At 36.2% G+C, this 12,397-nt stretch overlaps 1 protein-coding gene across 1 annotated transcript in view; it reads right to left on the bottom strand.

The window, feature by feature from the left end:
* The window catches only part of AHR (aryl hydrocarbon receptor), a 38,815-nt gene extending 27,350 nt beyond the window's left edge, over positions 1–11,465 (bottom strand). Inside the window, exon 1 of the mRNA XM_004676741.2 lies at positions 10,803–11,465. Within this exon, the coding sequence (XP_004676798.1) occupies positions 10,803–10,867 (65 nt within the window). The 5' untranslated portion in view covers positions 10,868–11,465. The remainder of the gene's footprint in view (positions 1–10,802) is intronic.
* Positions 11,466–12,397: the final 932 nt, after the last annotated feature.

The following is a 12,397-nucleotide window of genomic DNA, read 5'->3' as shown; positions in this document are numbered from 1 at the left end:
AAAAAAATATATTTCTTTAGTCTTATTTCTCTTCTTTCAGAAACTTCACCTCCACATAATGAAATGTAAAAGTGATATATTTTCTGTAGAGTGCATAATTTGTATAATCACAAATTCTGGGAACTGTTTTCCTAGCTATTTTCCCTTAATCTTATTGACTTATAATCAAGTTCAAATCACAATTATTATATTTCTCAAATTAAATGAATTTTAACTTATGACTATTCACTGAATATTTGTCTACTAATCACTAACTTGTCATTACAAGTAATCATTTGCACTTACCATATCCTGGGCAATCCAGGACTATTCTTCTTTCAAAAAGCAAGGATTTAAAAGAAAGGTTTTTAGAAAAGATGGAGTCTGAATGAGAATCAGGATTTCAGGATACACAGCAGGAGACTGTGAACAGTGAAATAGAGCCCTGTCCAAAGCAGAAAGCACAGGGGTCAAGAGAAGACCCCATTCTGTCAACAAATACCAATCACCTACTATGTGCCAAGCACAAAATATTTAGCATGAACAAAACATGTGTTCCCAAGAAGTGTACAATCCAGTGGGAGGACACAGAAATGAGTGAAAAAATATGTAACTTTCCACACTGTTAAAAGTGTTAAGAAAAAAATAAAGATAAGGAACTATAATGAGTGACAGGATACTGGTTTTGAAAGCCATGGAAAGTGAAAAATAAACAGAAGACCATTAAACCCTTAAAACATGAAGCAAAATTTTCTACTGCATTACAGTACCTCCTGAAATATTTCTCTAATAAAATAGCCATCTAAATTCTACTTAAACTTTGTACATAAATCCTTTCAAAATGATCTTTTCAAATCTTAAAAAGGATGGAAGTGAAATCCTTCATAATATTTTATTGAAAACTTGTGAACCATCATAGGAAAATGTAGAGGGCTTAGGACTTCCTGACATTGGTGATGCAGTGTTTTCTAACTAAGCAACCAACTATGTAAAGAGAAAAAGAAATCTGCAATAAATTATGTTAGAAACTTGCTTCTTTTGATATCCTCTAGAAAACATGCTGGCATACTTTATGTTGTAGATAAGAGAGTGACCCTAAATTAAAAGCTTATATCCATCATCCCAGCTTCTTACATTTCATATTTTGATTCAAAAGACAATTTCTGCAAACCCTCCTGGCACCCCCAAATGTTTCCCCAGCTGTCCCCCAGTATTTAAGTGTATAATTGTGACTAATGATAATTTTTGCTTTTATGTCTGATAATCCGACTTATTTGCTTTCATGGTTTATTTCTGAATTTGAAATTCCAACAATTAGATGATTTCTCTATTTGTAGTTACTTATATTTGTTTTTACACTTACGGTTAGGAGAATACTGGTTCAGAAGTGAGAAATTAGGTAACTTCATACAAAGGCCTTACCCAGGACTTAAAAGAAGAAATTCTTTATTTAAAGTGATCACAGATCAGCAGACACTGATGTTTAAATGTACAAGGAAGATATTTAAAGAAGTAACTTTTAAGATCATGTCTCTATCTCTTTCCATTTGTTTTAAAAAGAAATGTCCCATAACAGATATTTTTGACAATTCAAATTAAACTGTAATACCTTAAAAAGTAGAAACAGTCAAATCAAAACATTTCTAGACACTTGTTTTCAATGTTACATGTTCAAAATGAATATTATTATTGAAATAAAGAAAAAACAATAAAAGTAAATATGAAATTTTAGCATGTTTAATGCTGTCCTTAAATTATTTCTTTAGGGCCCTCCCTGGTGGCGCAGTGGGTTAAAGCACAGCAGTGAGAATCTAAAGCCGCTTCCGCATGAGTTCGATTCCCGCCTGCCCCGGAGGTGACCACATGGTGTGGCAGACCTCTCCTGACCCGCCCGCTGCTCCCCTCAGCAGTGTACTTCGTCAATCTGCCTGTTCTGTTCCCCACTCTATCTCTGGTGAAGCCTCTCACCGCCCCTGCACCTCTGGCCTGTACCCCAGTTCTGTATGCACAAATAAATAAATCTTTAAAAAAAATATATTTCTTTAGTCTTATTTCTCTTCTTTCAGAAACTTCACCTCCACATAATGAAATGTAAAAGTGATATATTTTCTGTAGAGTGCATAATTTGTATAATCACAAATTCTGGGAACTGTTTTCCTAGCTATTTTCCCTTAATCTTATTGACTTATAATCAAGTTCAAATCACAATTATTATATTTCTCAAATTAAATGAATTTTAACTTATGACTATTCACTGAATATTTGTCTACTAATCACTAACTTGTCATTACAAGTAATCATTTGCACTTACCATATCCTGGGCAATCCAGGACTATTCTTCTTTCAAAAAGCAAGGATTTAAAAGAAAGGTTTTTAGAAAAGATGGAGTCTGAATGAGAATCAGGATTTCAGGATACACAGCAGGAGACTGTGAACAGTGAAATAGAGCCCTGTCCAAAGCAGAAAGCACAGGGGTCAAGAGAAGACCCCATTCTGTCAACAAATACCAATCACCTACTATGTGCCAAGCACAAAATATTTAGCATGAACAAAACATGTGTTCCCAAGAAGTGTACAATCCAGTGGGAGGACACAGAAATGAGTGAAAAAATATGTAACTTTCCACACTGTTAAAAGTGTTAAGAAAAAAATAAAGATAAGGAACTATAATGAGTGACAGGATACTGGTTTTGAAAGCCATGGAAAGTCTCTGATGGATATTTCAGGGCAGACACATAGTGACAGAGTCATGTGGGTGTCTGATGCCAAAGTGTGGATGGTGGAAGCAGCAAGTCTCATCACACAAATACTAGACTTTCAGCTGAGGTTTTACATAGACATAATGGAATACAGGCCAGCTCTTACTGAAAGTAGCACTTCTTTTTATAATGTAAACCCATGTTACTTCTCTGATTCAATTCTTTCAGTAGCTCCAAACAATCCATGTTGCTTAGAGTAGCAAACTAAACCCTTCTTGATATTTAAACAACATCTATTTCTTTGGCTTCATTTCCTCCAGTCAAAGCTTTTCTTGTTTATTATAATCCAGGGCTAAGAAATTACCAATTATACTTTAAACTTCAGGGCCAAGAGTTACCAATACATGTACCTTGATGTTCTGATACATGCTGCTTCTTAGACTCTCTGTGTATCACCTGATTGAAAGCCCTACTCAGGCAGCTAACTTTTGTGGAGTCATCCTTGACCTATGACCTACTCACAATGGATTCCTCCAGTACTACACCTGATTTATCTTTTACAAATCTGTTATACAACCATTCAATTAATGGTTGTTGATATCATCTCCCACAGATCCAATCTTGCACTCTTGGTAGCTTTCCAGTAATAATTATCAAACACTGGGGAGATGAGAGCAACACAAACATTGAAGTAAGTCAAGATAATAGGAGACAGGGAAAAATAACAATGTGAGAATGAAGCTTGCAGGCTTTCCTCCATATAGTATTGCTGTATGGCTGTGGTAGCTCCATTCTTTGTAGGAGATGAGACTGCTTGTTTACACAAAATTATCCACATATCTAATATAATTCACTCTTACGGTACAGCAATCTGAGATCTAACTACCTATATACTGCATATACATGTAAACCTAATTATTTGTATCCCTAGTACACAGCTTGCTATTAGGTACAAGTGGCTTCTCAGTTAATGTTTGCTGGTCAGAAGTGTCCAAAAGAGAGATGACTGCAGCTGACCAAAGGTAGTGGTAGTGGTGGTGAAGACAGTAAATAAGGACTGGCTTTGGGTACTTAAGTACAGCACATTAAGTACAGCTCTCACAAAGCTTGGTATATAGTCAGACTCAAATGTTCACTGAACTAAACTGATCTTCAGACAACAGGTCTAGGAAGTTAGGGAAGAGAACACTGAGGAAGGAGTGGCTGCAAAGGCTGCAGTTTTAACTTAGAATAACAAATATATTTCCTAATGGAAGACACATCAAAGAGAAGAGACACTTGAGAACAGACCTTAATGAAACCATTATGGAGGAAAAAGGTTGAGGAACAGGCACTGGCAATGACAAAAGAAGAAGAGTAGGACAGACAAGAAAATGCAGCAAGGTATATTTTGGAGGTCACAGAGCAAAGTCAAATGCACAGAGGAATTGATTAAGATCAAGAGAAGAACCAGGGCCCTCCCTGGTAGTGCAGCAGGTTAAAGCATAGCAGTAAGACGCTAAAGCCACTTCAGCATGAGTTCGATCCCTGCCCTGGAGGTGACCCACATGGTGTGGCAGACCTCTCCTGACCTGCCTGCTGCTCCCCTCAGCAGTGTACTTTGTCAGTCCGCCTGTTCTGCCCACCCCCCCTCTGTCTCTGGTGAATCCTCTCACTGCCCCTACACCTCTGGCCTCTACCCCAGTGCTGCATGTATAAATAAATAAATCTTTAAAAAGAGAAAGAGAATGAAGTACTCACTGGAATTGGACTTTCAAATACCAAGTTGTTAAATAAAGTAATATATTTGACTTTTGGACTGACACTTTGATTTTGGAGAAATAATTGATAATTATTTTGTGAAAATATTCCATACTTGTTCTAATATTGAAGATGCACAGAATAATTAAAAATACAGAGTAACCTTACATCCAGTTACACTAGGGTTATTTTGTACTTTACTGGTGTGTTGTCTTGAAATCTACATCCAAATATACTGCTAATCATCTACTTAAATAGAATATTACAACTGAAATATAATAAACATCCCGTAACAGTGGATTTGAGAGCTGTGGGGTTCAGATATTTATAAAAAGAGTGAGACGGTAAGATGTTGAACAGGCAGAGAAACAATTTATTCCTTTTTTTAAACCTTAACCTCCAATATCTTGCCCCAACTTGCAAATCAAAATTGTTGCGAAATCAAGGCTGTCGCTGACTGCATGCCATGCTTCTGTTTTAGAAGCCCTGCATGCTTTAAGAAGTACTGGTGGTAACAAGCCCAATAGTGTGTCCAATGCCGGTCTGAACACTATCTTTAAAGGTTTTTTTTTAAATACCATTTTAAAATATATGTTGTGCCCATTGTGTGAAACAATGTTGGAAAACTTTAACCAGTTGAATCAGAAAACTAGCATAATTTTGAATGTTTATATTTTTATATCACATCTTTCATAAGATCTCAAACATACGAAGATAATGTTTCAGGAATTGTATGAGATTGAAAGAGCATTTCTAAAAGATATTACTTACCACAGTACTGAGTTCACTCCATCAACTTTTTCCTTTGGGTGATTTAATCTATCCCAACTCTGTCATTCTATTAGCAACAATTTGCTTAACTTTATTTTTAGTCCTTTTGCCTAAAAGTCCTCTTATTCATAGTTTTTACAACTCAGGCATTCCCCTTTCCTGCATTTACTAAGACTCTACTCTCCACCCAGCAACTATATAAACCTCAATCATTAAATCTCTCAATACCAACTATACCCCATTAGGCTCAACTCTCAAACCAACTAATTCTTTATTTCTTCCCCATGGCTTCCGTGTACTCACTTATTGCTGAACATAAGTGCCATATTGTTTACAGAGATAAATTAATAAATTTTGCTTATCACCAATAAATTGGAGAGATGATCGTGACATAAAGTCAAATTATCAAGCTAAACACAAGTAAATACTTTACTTCCCTATTTGATGCAAAAAAAAAATTATAAAAATTCTGAATGGAAGAAATTTTTAGCCAGGATTCTTCATTCTCCAGTAGTTACCCTAAATTTGTAGCAGGGTCTTCCTCTTCCCTCTTTTTGCTGTATCTAAGGAGAGGAGAAGAGCTAAGTAACTTCTAGACTCTAGTACAAATATACTAAGAGTCCTCTTTCATAAGAAAAAAAATAACAAGACTGTTCCCTTATTCCTCTTCTATGAAAATACACTTGAGAAGTATCTCCTTTTGAGCCCACACAAAAAGTATCTATTTTATCAAACTTACTTAAACTAGGAAAAAATTTTAAGTGATGGCTATTAATATTCAAATAATATGCAAATATTTACTATATATACCATACTAGAAAGTTGTGGTTATTAAAAAGAAAAATAAAAGATCTTTAAAGAGCTATAATTCCTAACAGGAGATACTTTTTATAACAAGGCAAAATCAAGCATGATGTATTGCTCAATAATGCAAGTGCTATAAAAGTGATGATCAAGAGCTCAAAATGTAGAGTTCACGAACAGGTGGAGTTAGCGTGGAGGATTTATGGATGTGGCCTTTAAAACAGGCCTGAAAAAGGTAACTTCAGGTTTCACATGGTAGTATACTGTAACTACCCTTTCTTCAGAAAAAAAAAAAAAAGCCAAACATAAAAGGGAAGGCTATAAACCCAAACACAAATTATATAAAGAAAAAATAGGTAGGAAAGAAATCAATGGCAGAGTACAACAGGAAAGAAAACATAATCATAGCATATTCTTAGCTGAGGAGTAAATAATATTTAGAGCAAAAAATAATGACATGCCAAAAGTGAATTTAATACAATATTGTAATGAAATTATATTTGGAATTGAACAACAGTGGAGAGATGAGGCAGTGCTAATAACAAACTATCACTATACAACATCAACAGTTCAACATGGCATTATATGAACACATTATGGACTTATTTTTATTGTGTACGTGTTATTTAACAGGACACTTTTCAAAACAATATTTCAATTGAAAAGGTAAAAGAACAAATTTAAAGTGACTGAAAAATATATGAGAAAGCAAATTCATATGCAAATCAACCTCAAGTAGAAAATCTGTGAAAATTCAGTAGTTTGTGTTCACATAATCTTTCCTAAGAAAACGAAGAATTTGCAAAGAAATTCCCATATCTTAAATGTATGCTGAGATACTAGTGAGAATACTAACAGTTTGGAAATAATTCCCCCAAAGGAAAAAAAAAATAAATTATGGAAGAGTGACACAGCTGCGTACTATTCAGCTATTAGAAGTGATACTTTCAAAGAGTGGTGATAAATAATAAATCAGTAAGATAAGAAGAATAGATTCTAAGAGGAAATGACATGAATGCCAAAAGGGAGGAAAGCAAGTAGAAATCATGTATGAGAAATCATGCATAATTTATTCAGAACTGGAGAAGCAAATGAACAGTTGCTGAGGTATGGCTGTACCACAAGTTTTGTAAAAAATGCTTTAGCCCAAAAACTGAGGATCCAATACTGAAATTCAGTCCTTTTATTACTGGACATCTTTATTTGAATCTCAAGATTTTATGTATAAAATTATACATTTGCATAGCACTCTTCTAGTGATAAAAACACTGTGCATACCTGTATCAAAGGAAGTTTGCAAAAAGCTTTTGTCACGTAAAATGACTATATAAAAATATTCTATTTCGAATGAAGTTCGAAAATTAGAAATTACTACTCTTAAAATATTTGCATGGCACTTATTTTCAAGTAACTGCCTTATTTATAAATCATTTAGCAAGTACTGTACAAGCTTATTCTGTAGTACAGGAGCACAGTTTAGCCATGCTCACAGACAATGTAATCATATACTGCCTCTTACTGTTTCACAGGAGAACTAATTGTTCTGTGACATTGTCAGCTAAAGTTGCTTAAAGAATAGATTTGTATTTGTTTCTTTGATATAGTTAGCAGTCTTTCCAGATGATAAAATGTTTTGGTCTGCTAAATTCAGTTGTGTGAGTGGCAGTACACACACTGACTATCTTGTTTTATTGGTCAATCACTTTCCCAGATATAGAAAAGCAAGGAAATTAAACCTTACCTTTTAATTTAAACCTAGTACTGTTTGAGTTTTTAAATTCACTTTCCTTTTTTTGCCAAAGACTTTTTTGTTAAATAAATGTTGCTGATAAGTGTCTCTTACTAATTACATACTTCCAAGGCCTCTATGGTGAAAACATTTTAACTAGCAAGTTCTATCTTTTCATATTAAAAGCTATTTTTAAAAAAGCTATTGAAATAGTATTTTATGATATTTATGTGAAAACACTCTAATTTTATCTGAGTAGGTTATTATAAGGAGGTTTACAGAAATGAGTAGCAATGTAGTCAACAGAGCAAGGAGCAATGCTCTTTATATTACATTCAGTATGAACTTTTTTGAAGTGCAGTAAACTGAAATACCAGAACTTTATCCGTATTACTAAAAGCTCAAATACAAAAAAATATTCAAAATTATAATCACTAGAGACACAATAGGTTATATATAATTCAGTAGTGTGCTTCATAAAACAGAATAACTAAACAAATTAACAAATTTAGTTTCTTTTCCAAAGAAACTAAAATAAGAACAGGTTCTAAATAAAAAAAAAAGCAAACTTATCCTCATTTTAATTTTTTTAGCTGAGTTATTCCTAAGGTTATCTTCAAAAAGTTCTTTTTGAACATAGAAACATGTATCAAAGGCAAAGTTGCTTCAGAATTCTATATTTTAGTATTCTAAAAAGAAGCATTTATTGAGCAAGTACTATGGACAAAATTCTCGTGGGATTAATTTAACACATTTAAGATATATTTCCTACTAATAAAAAATGTTTTGTTGTTTGACTGCCACTAGAGGGAGTTTATCTTGTTTAATAAATTCAACTGAAGATTCACGTTAGAATTATGTCACCAACTTGATTCCAAAATTTTATGGAATTGTATATCTAAGTGGCCACTTTAAGAAGTCTCTAATTATGCTACAATATATTTTCCCTTTAAATAAAATAAAATGACTATCATTTAAGGATCAAAGGTAAAACAATTTCAATGGTATTTTCAGCTTCAACACAATGTATTTCTCTTAACAATGCTGGCACATTAAGTTCTATTTGGTACAAATTAATAACTAAGAAATTCATATTAAACCTAGTATTAAGTTAAACAACCACATTCTTAAAATCACCTTTAACTGCAATGTAAAGTTAACCAGCTTTTATTCAAATAAAAATAATTTACAAATAATTTCACATGATTCTGTATATACCAACATTAGGCTTTCCTTAGGGAGTGATGTAGTGACATTTTAATAGGTAGTGATCTAGTAACATTTTAATGCACTTCTATGATTAGAAGTAATGCATGTGCTCAATGATGCTCTAATGACCATGGACACAGCTAAGTAAAATAAAAAGAAAATTTTTAGTTATACTGTATTACAATACATTATTTACAACTGTGTTAATCTCATGAAATATACAAAGATAATAAAAGATTATTATAAAGATAATAAAAGTATATCTTACATCAAAAGAAAACATATTTAAAAGTAAGTTCTTTAACAAATGCTAGCTTGAAGCTAATGATGTTAAACCTCATATTTACAAAATTGACACATTCATTTTAAAAATCTATCACTGTCCTTTTGAAAAACACTGATCATCATATAAAACTTAGTTTTCTTAGGGAGATCTTCAAGTGCCCCACTGATTACAGAAAACCCATGGTACCTCTTTTAATTATGTTAAGTGTACTACTGTAATTATACAGAAGAGATATTTAGAATGTCCCAAAGTACCAACGACAAGTTAAATTAGACAAGTATTTATATTAAAAACAACTACAAAATACAAAATACTGTAAAACAGTATCACAAAAAGAAACAATTGCTGACCTCACAGTACTCCTGGTGTCAATCACACTACAAAGTTATGACTTTCAAGTTTTAGTCAATCTATTTGAAATAAAGATCTTGTTAATGACAAATTCAGAGCTAAAGAAAGAAGGTCATGGAAATTCTAAAAGTAAATGAAAACTCCAAGACAATGAAACTTTAAAAGCAATGACTGGTCTTTACCTATCTTAAGCTATATTGTTCCCAGTAGTGATTAACAATATTTAAACAAAACGCACACTTCTGATTTGTTGAGTGTTCTTTTTTTAAATCAGAATTGATTATGAAAATTTGAAAAGCATAACTCAGAGCTAATAATTAGGAATAAACATTTGAATACAGCCAACTCACAGAAACAAAACTGTTTCAAACACGGATTTTTAAAAAAAAAATACGGTATTGGAATGTAATCTCTGCAAATTTTTCACCAAAATAAACAAGGATAAATTTGTAATAATTCTTTTAAAATTCCAAAACTTCATAGGGGAGAGAAAAAAAAAAGAATGACAAAAAGAAAACTTCTGTTTAAATAATTCCAGTTCCAAATCTTCTACTTTCTAGACTTCAAAATCACCCCAAAATAGATAAGAAAATTTCTTTAAAAGGTTGCAAAGATTTCAAAACCTCCACGGTATTCTGTCCACTATTCATACCTGCTATCATCTCTATACACTTTACAGATATGGTCACATTGAACGTTACAAAATTATATCAAATAAGTAAGAGGGCAACAAAAGTGTTAGAGCATATCACACTTTTAGAAGCACTCAGCACCTTTCTAGCATTTGGCACGTGTTTAGCTCTTTAAAACTTCTCCCTCTACAAAGCACCCCACTAGGAATGAGAACGGCTTCTAACCTAACCAATAAGGATATTAAAAGTGGAAGGAGATTCAACAAGGGTTTAGGTCAAGTAATCCACCAGCCCCACAAGGCAGACCAAAGCTGTCAACAAATTAGGACCACAAAAACAGAACACAGAGCTGCAAAACTGTGGGGGTACCAGGGGGTGCTTCGTGCGCGGGGGAAGGGGTGCGGTGAATGTTTAAAATGCAATAAGAACAGGAAAATACAGGGTCAGTCTCTACTGGAGCCTCTAAATCTCGATTTCACAAACTGATTCCAAGTGACCTGATGCCCCGCCCGACCTTGGGATTTGGGGGGCAGGAAGGGGCGGCCTCCCCCACCCGCGTGCCTGGTTGCCCAGCCCCCGTGCGGAATCGCCCCGACACTCACGTTTTCTGTACCGGCTTCCGCCGCTTACGACTGGCGTAGGTGATATTGGCGCTGCTGTTGTTCATGGTGCCCAGCCAGCGGCGGCTCCTCTCGGACGCAGGTGACCGGGTCCCTAAGATCTGGTGGCCGTAGGGACTTGGTGGCTGCCGCTCTGGGATCCAGGAAGCCGCGCCCCTTCCACCTGTGTCCTCCCGGGCTTCAGCGAGCACGCCGCACCCCCGGAGCCTTCGCTCCACAGCCCTGCGCGTCCAGGTGCGCCTCCGAGGCCCAGCGCCCCACCGGGAACGAGGGGCGGAGACCCGGAGCAAGGCGGCGCAGGTGTTGTCTCTACCCTGGGAGGCTGCGCAGCGCTGCCCACAGGTGAGCGGCTGGACGGAGGAGGAGTCTGGGCTGCCTGTTTGGATTCCCGGCCTGGGTTGTGGGCGGTGGCGCCGCACCCCGTGACCGTCGCAGCGGCCCCTTGGGTAAGGGAAGCGCTGCTAAAGTAGCTCTTGGGGCTTCCCCAATCCTGGGTGCTTCCCGCCAGCGGAACTCAAGCGCCGGTGCCAGTCCTCGGTGCCACCAGCTTCCTCTGGGCCTCGTGGCTGCCTCTGGTCTAAGTAGATGGTCCTGGGCACGCACTCAAGGCAAATCAATCAGCAGACTATCCCGCGGCTGCCTCCCGCCACCACTCACCGCCGAATTGCAGAAGCGCCCCAGACCCCTTAACAGCCCCGCCCAGCCCCTGGTGCCCCGCCCCGCCTACCTTAGCACCGCCTCTCATTCCCTCCCCCTTAAGAGCCCCACCCACACAGCACGTGATGACGCAATACGCACTACGTCACCCAGTAGCCACAGTCGAGAGGTCAAAAAGATTCTGGACATATCTCCAGTCTGGAAAAGAGGTGTGACAGCATTACGTGAGGCCAAACTCTTGTTGTTAAATTGTCTCAAGGATAGATATGCCAAATGGAGAGCTTAACATCATCTCTATAGGAGACGGTGACTCAGCTAACTTTTTGCTGAAAATTCCTATGAGCTGGCAGACAAAACAGTGGTGCTCTAAATTTCCCTAGTGCATAGGGAAGCCACATTTGAGCTGAAACAGGAAGGCTAGTAGGGTTTTATTTTGATTTTCTTGGTTTGGTCCCATACTAGACAACAAAATGTCTTTTCCCCACCCAAATAACTTTGTTATTCCATCACATTTCCCTAGGGCTGTGGAATAGAACAAAGTATTCTGGTGAGGTTAGAGAGAGGAGTTGGATATAAGTTTCTGGAATTCTATCTATTCTATTCGATCAAATCATAAAGTCTTGATAAAGAATCTAGATTTTACCATTGTAAGTGCCAGAAACCTTTTCCTAGATGAAAATTGGATGCAAGGAAAATTGGAGATTGTTGAAACAGTCCATGTTAAAGTCCCAGGAAGTGGCAGAAAAGGAGACAAGATGTAGGTTATAACAGAATAGGAAAATTTTAAAAGGGAGGAAAATCTCAAATGACTCCAAGATTTCAGACTTTTCCTATGCTATTAATCAAACTAGTCAACACAGAAAGGAAATATCTGTCATTAGAAAGGCTTCCAGATAAGAATGTCTAGATGACATCTCATC

The sequence above is a fragment of the Condylura cristata genome, unplaced genomic scaffold, assembly GCF_000260355.1.
Source record: "Condylura cristata isolate star-nosed mole 26May11 unplaced genomic scaffold, ConCri1.0 scaffold00005, whole genome shotgun sequence".
Taxonomy (NCBI): Eukaryota; Metazoa; Chordata; class Mammalia; order Eulipotyphla; family Talpidae; genus Condylura; species Condylura cristata.
The sequence above is the reverse complement of the archived record's forward strand: the minus strand, read 5'-3'. Positions and strand labels throughout refer to the sequence as shown.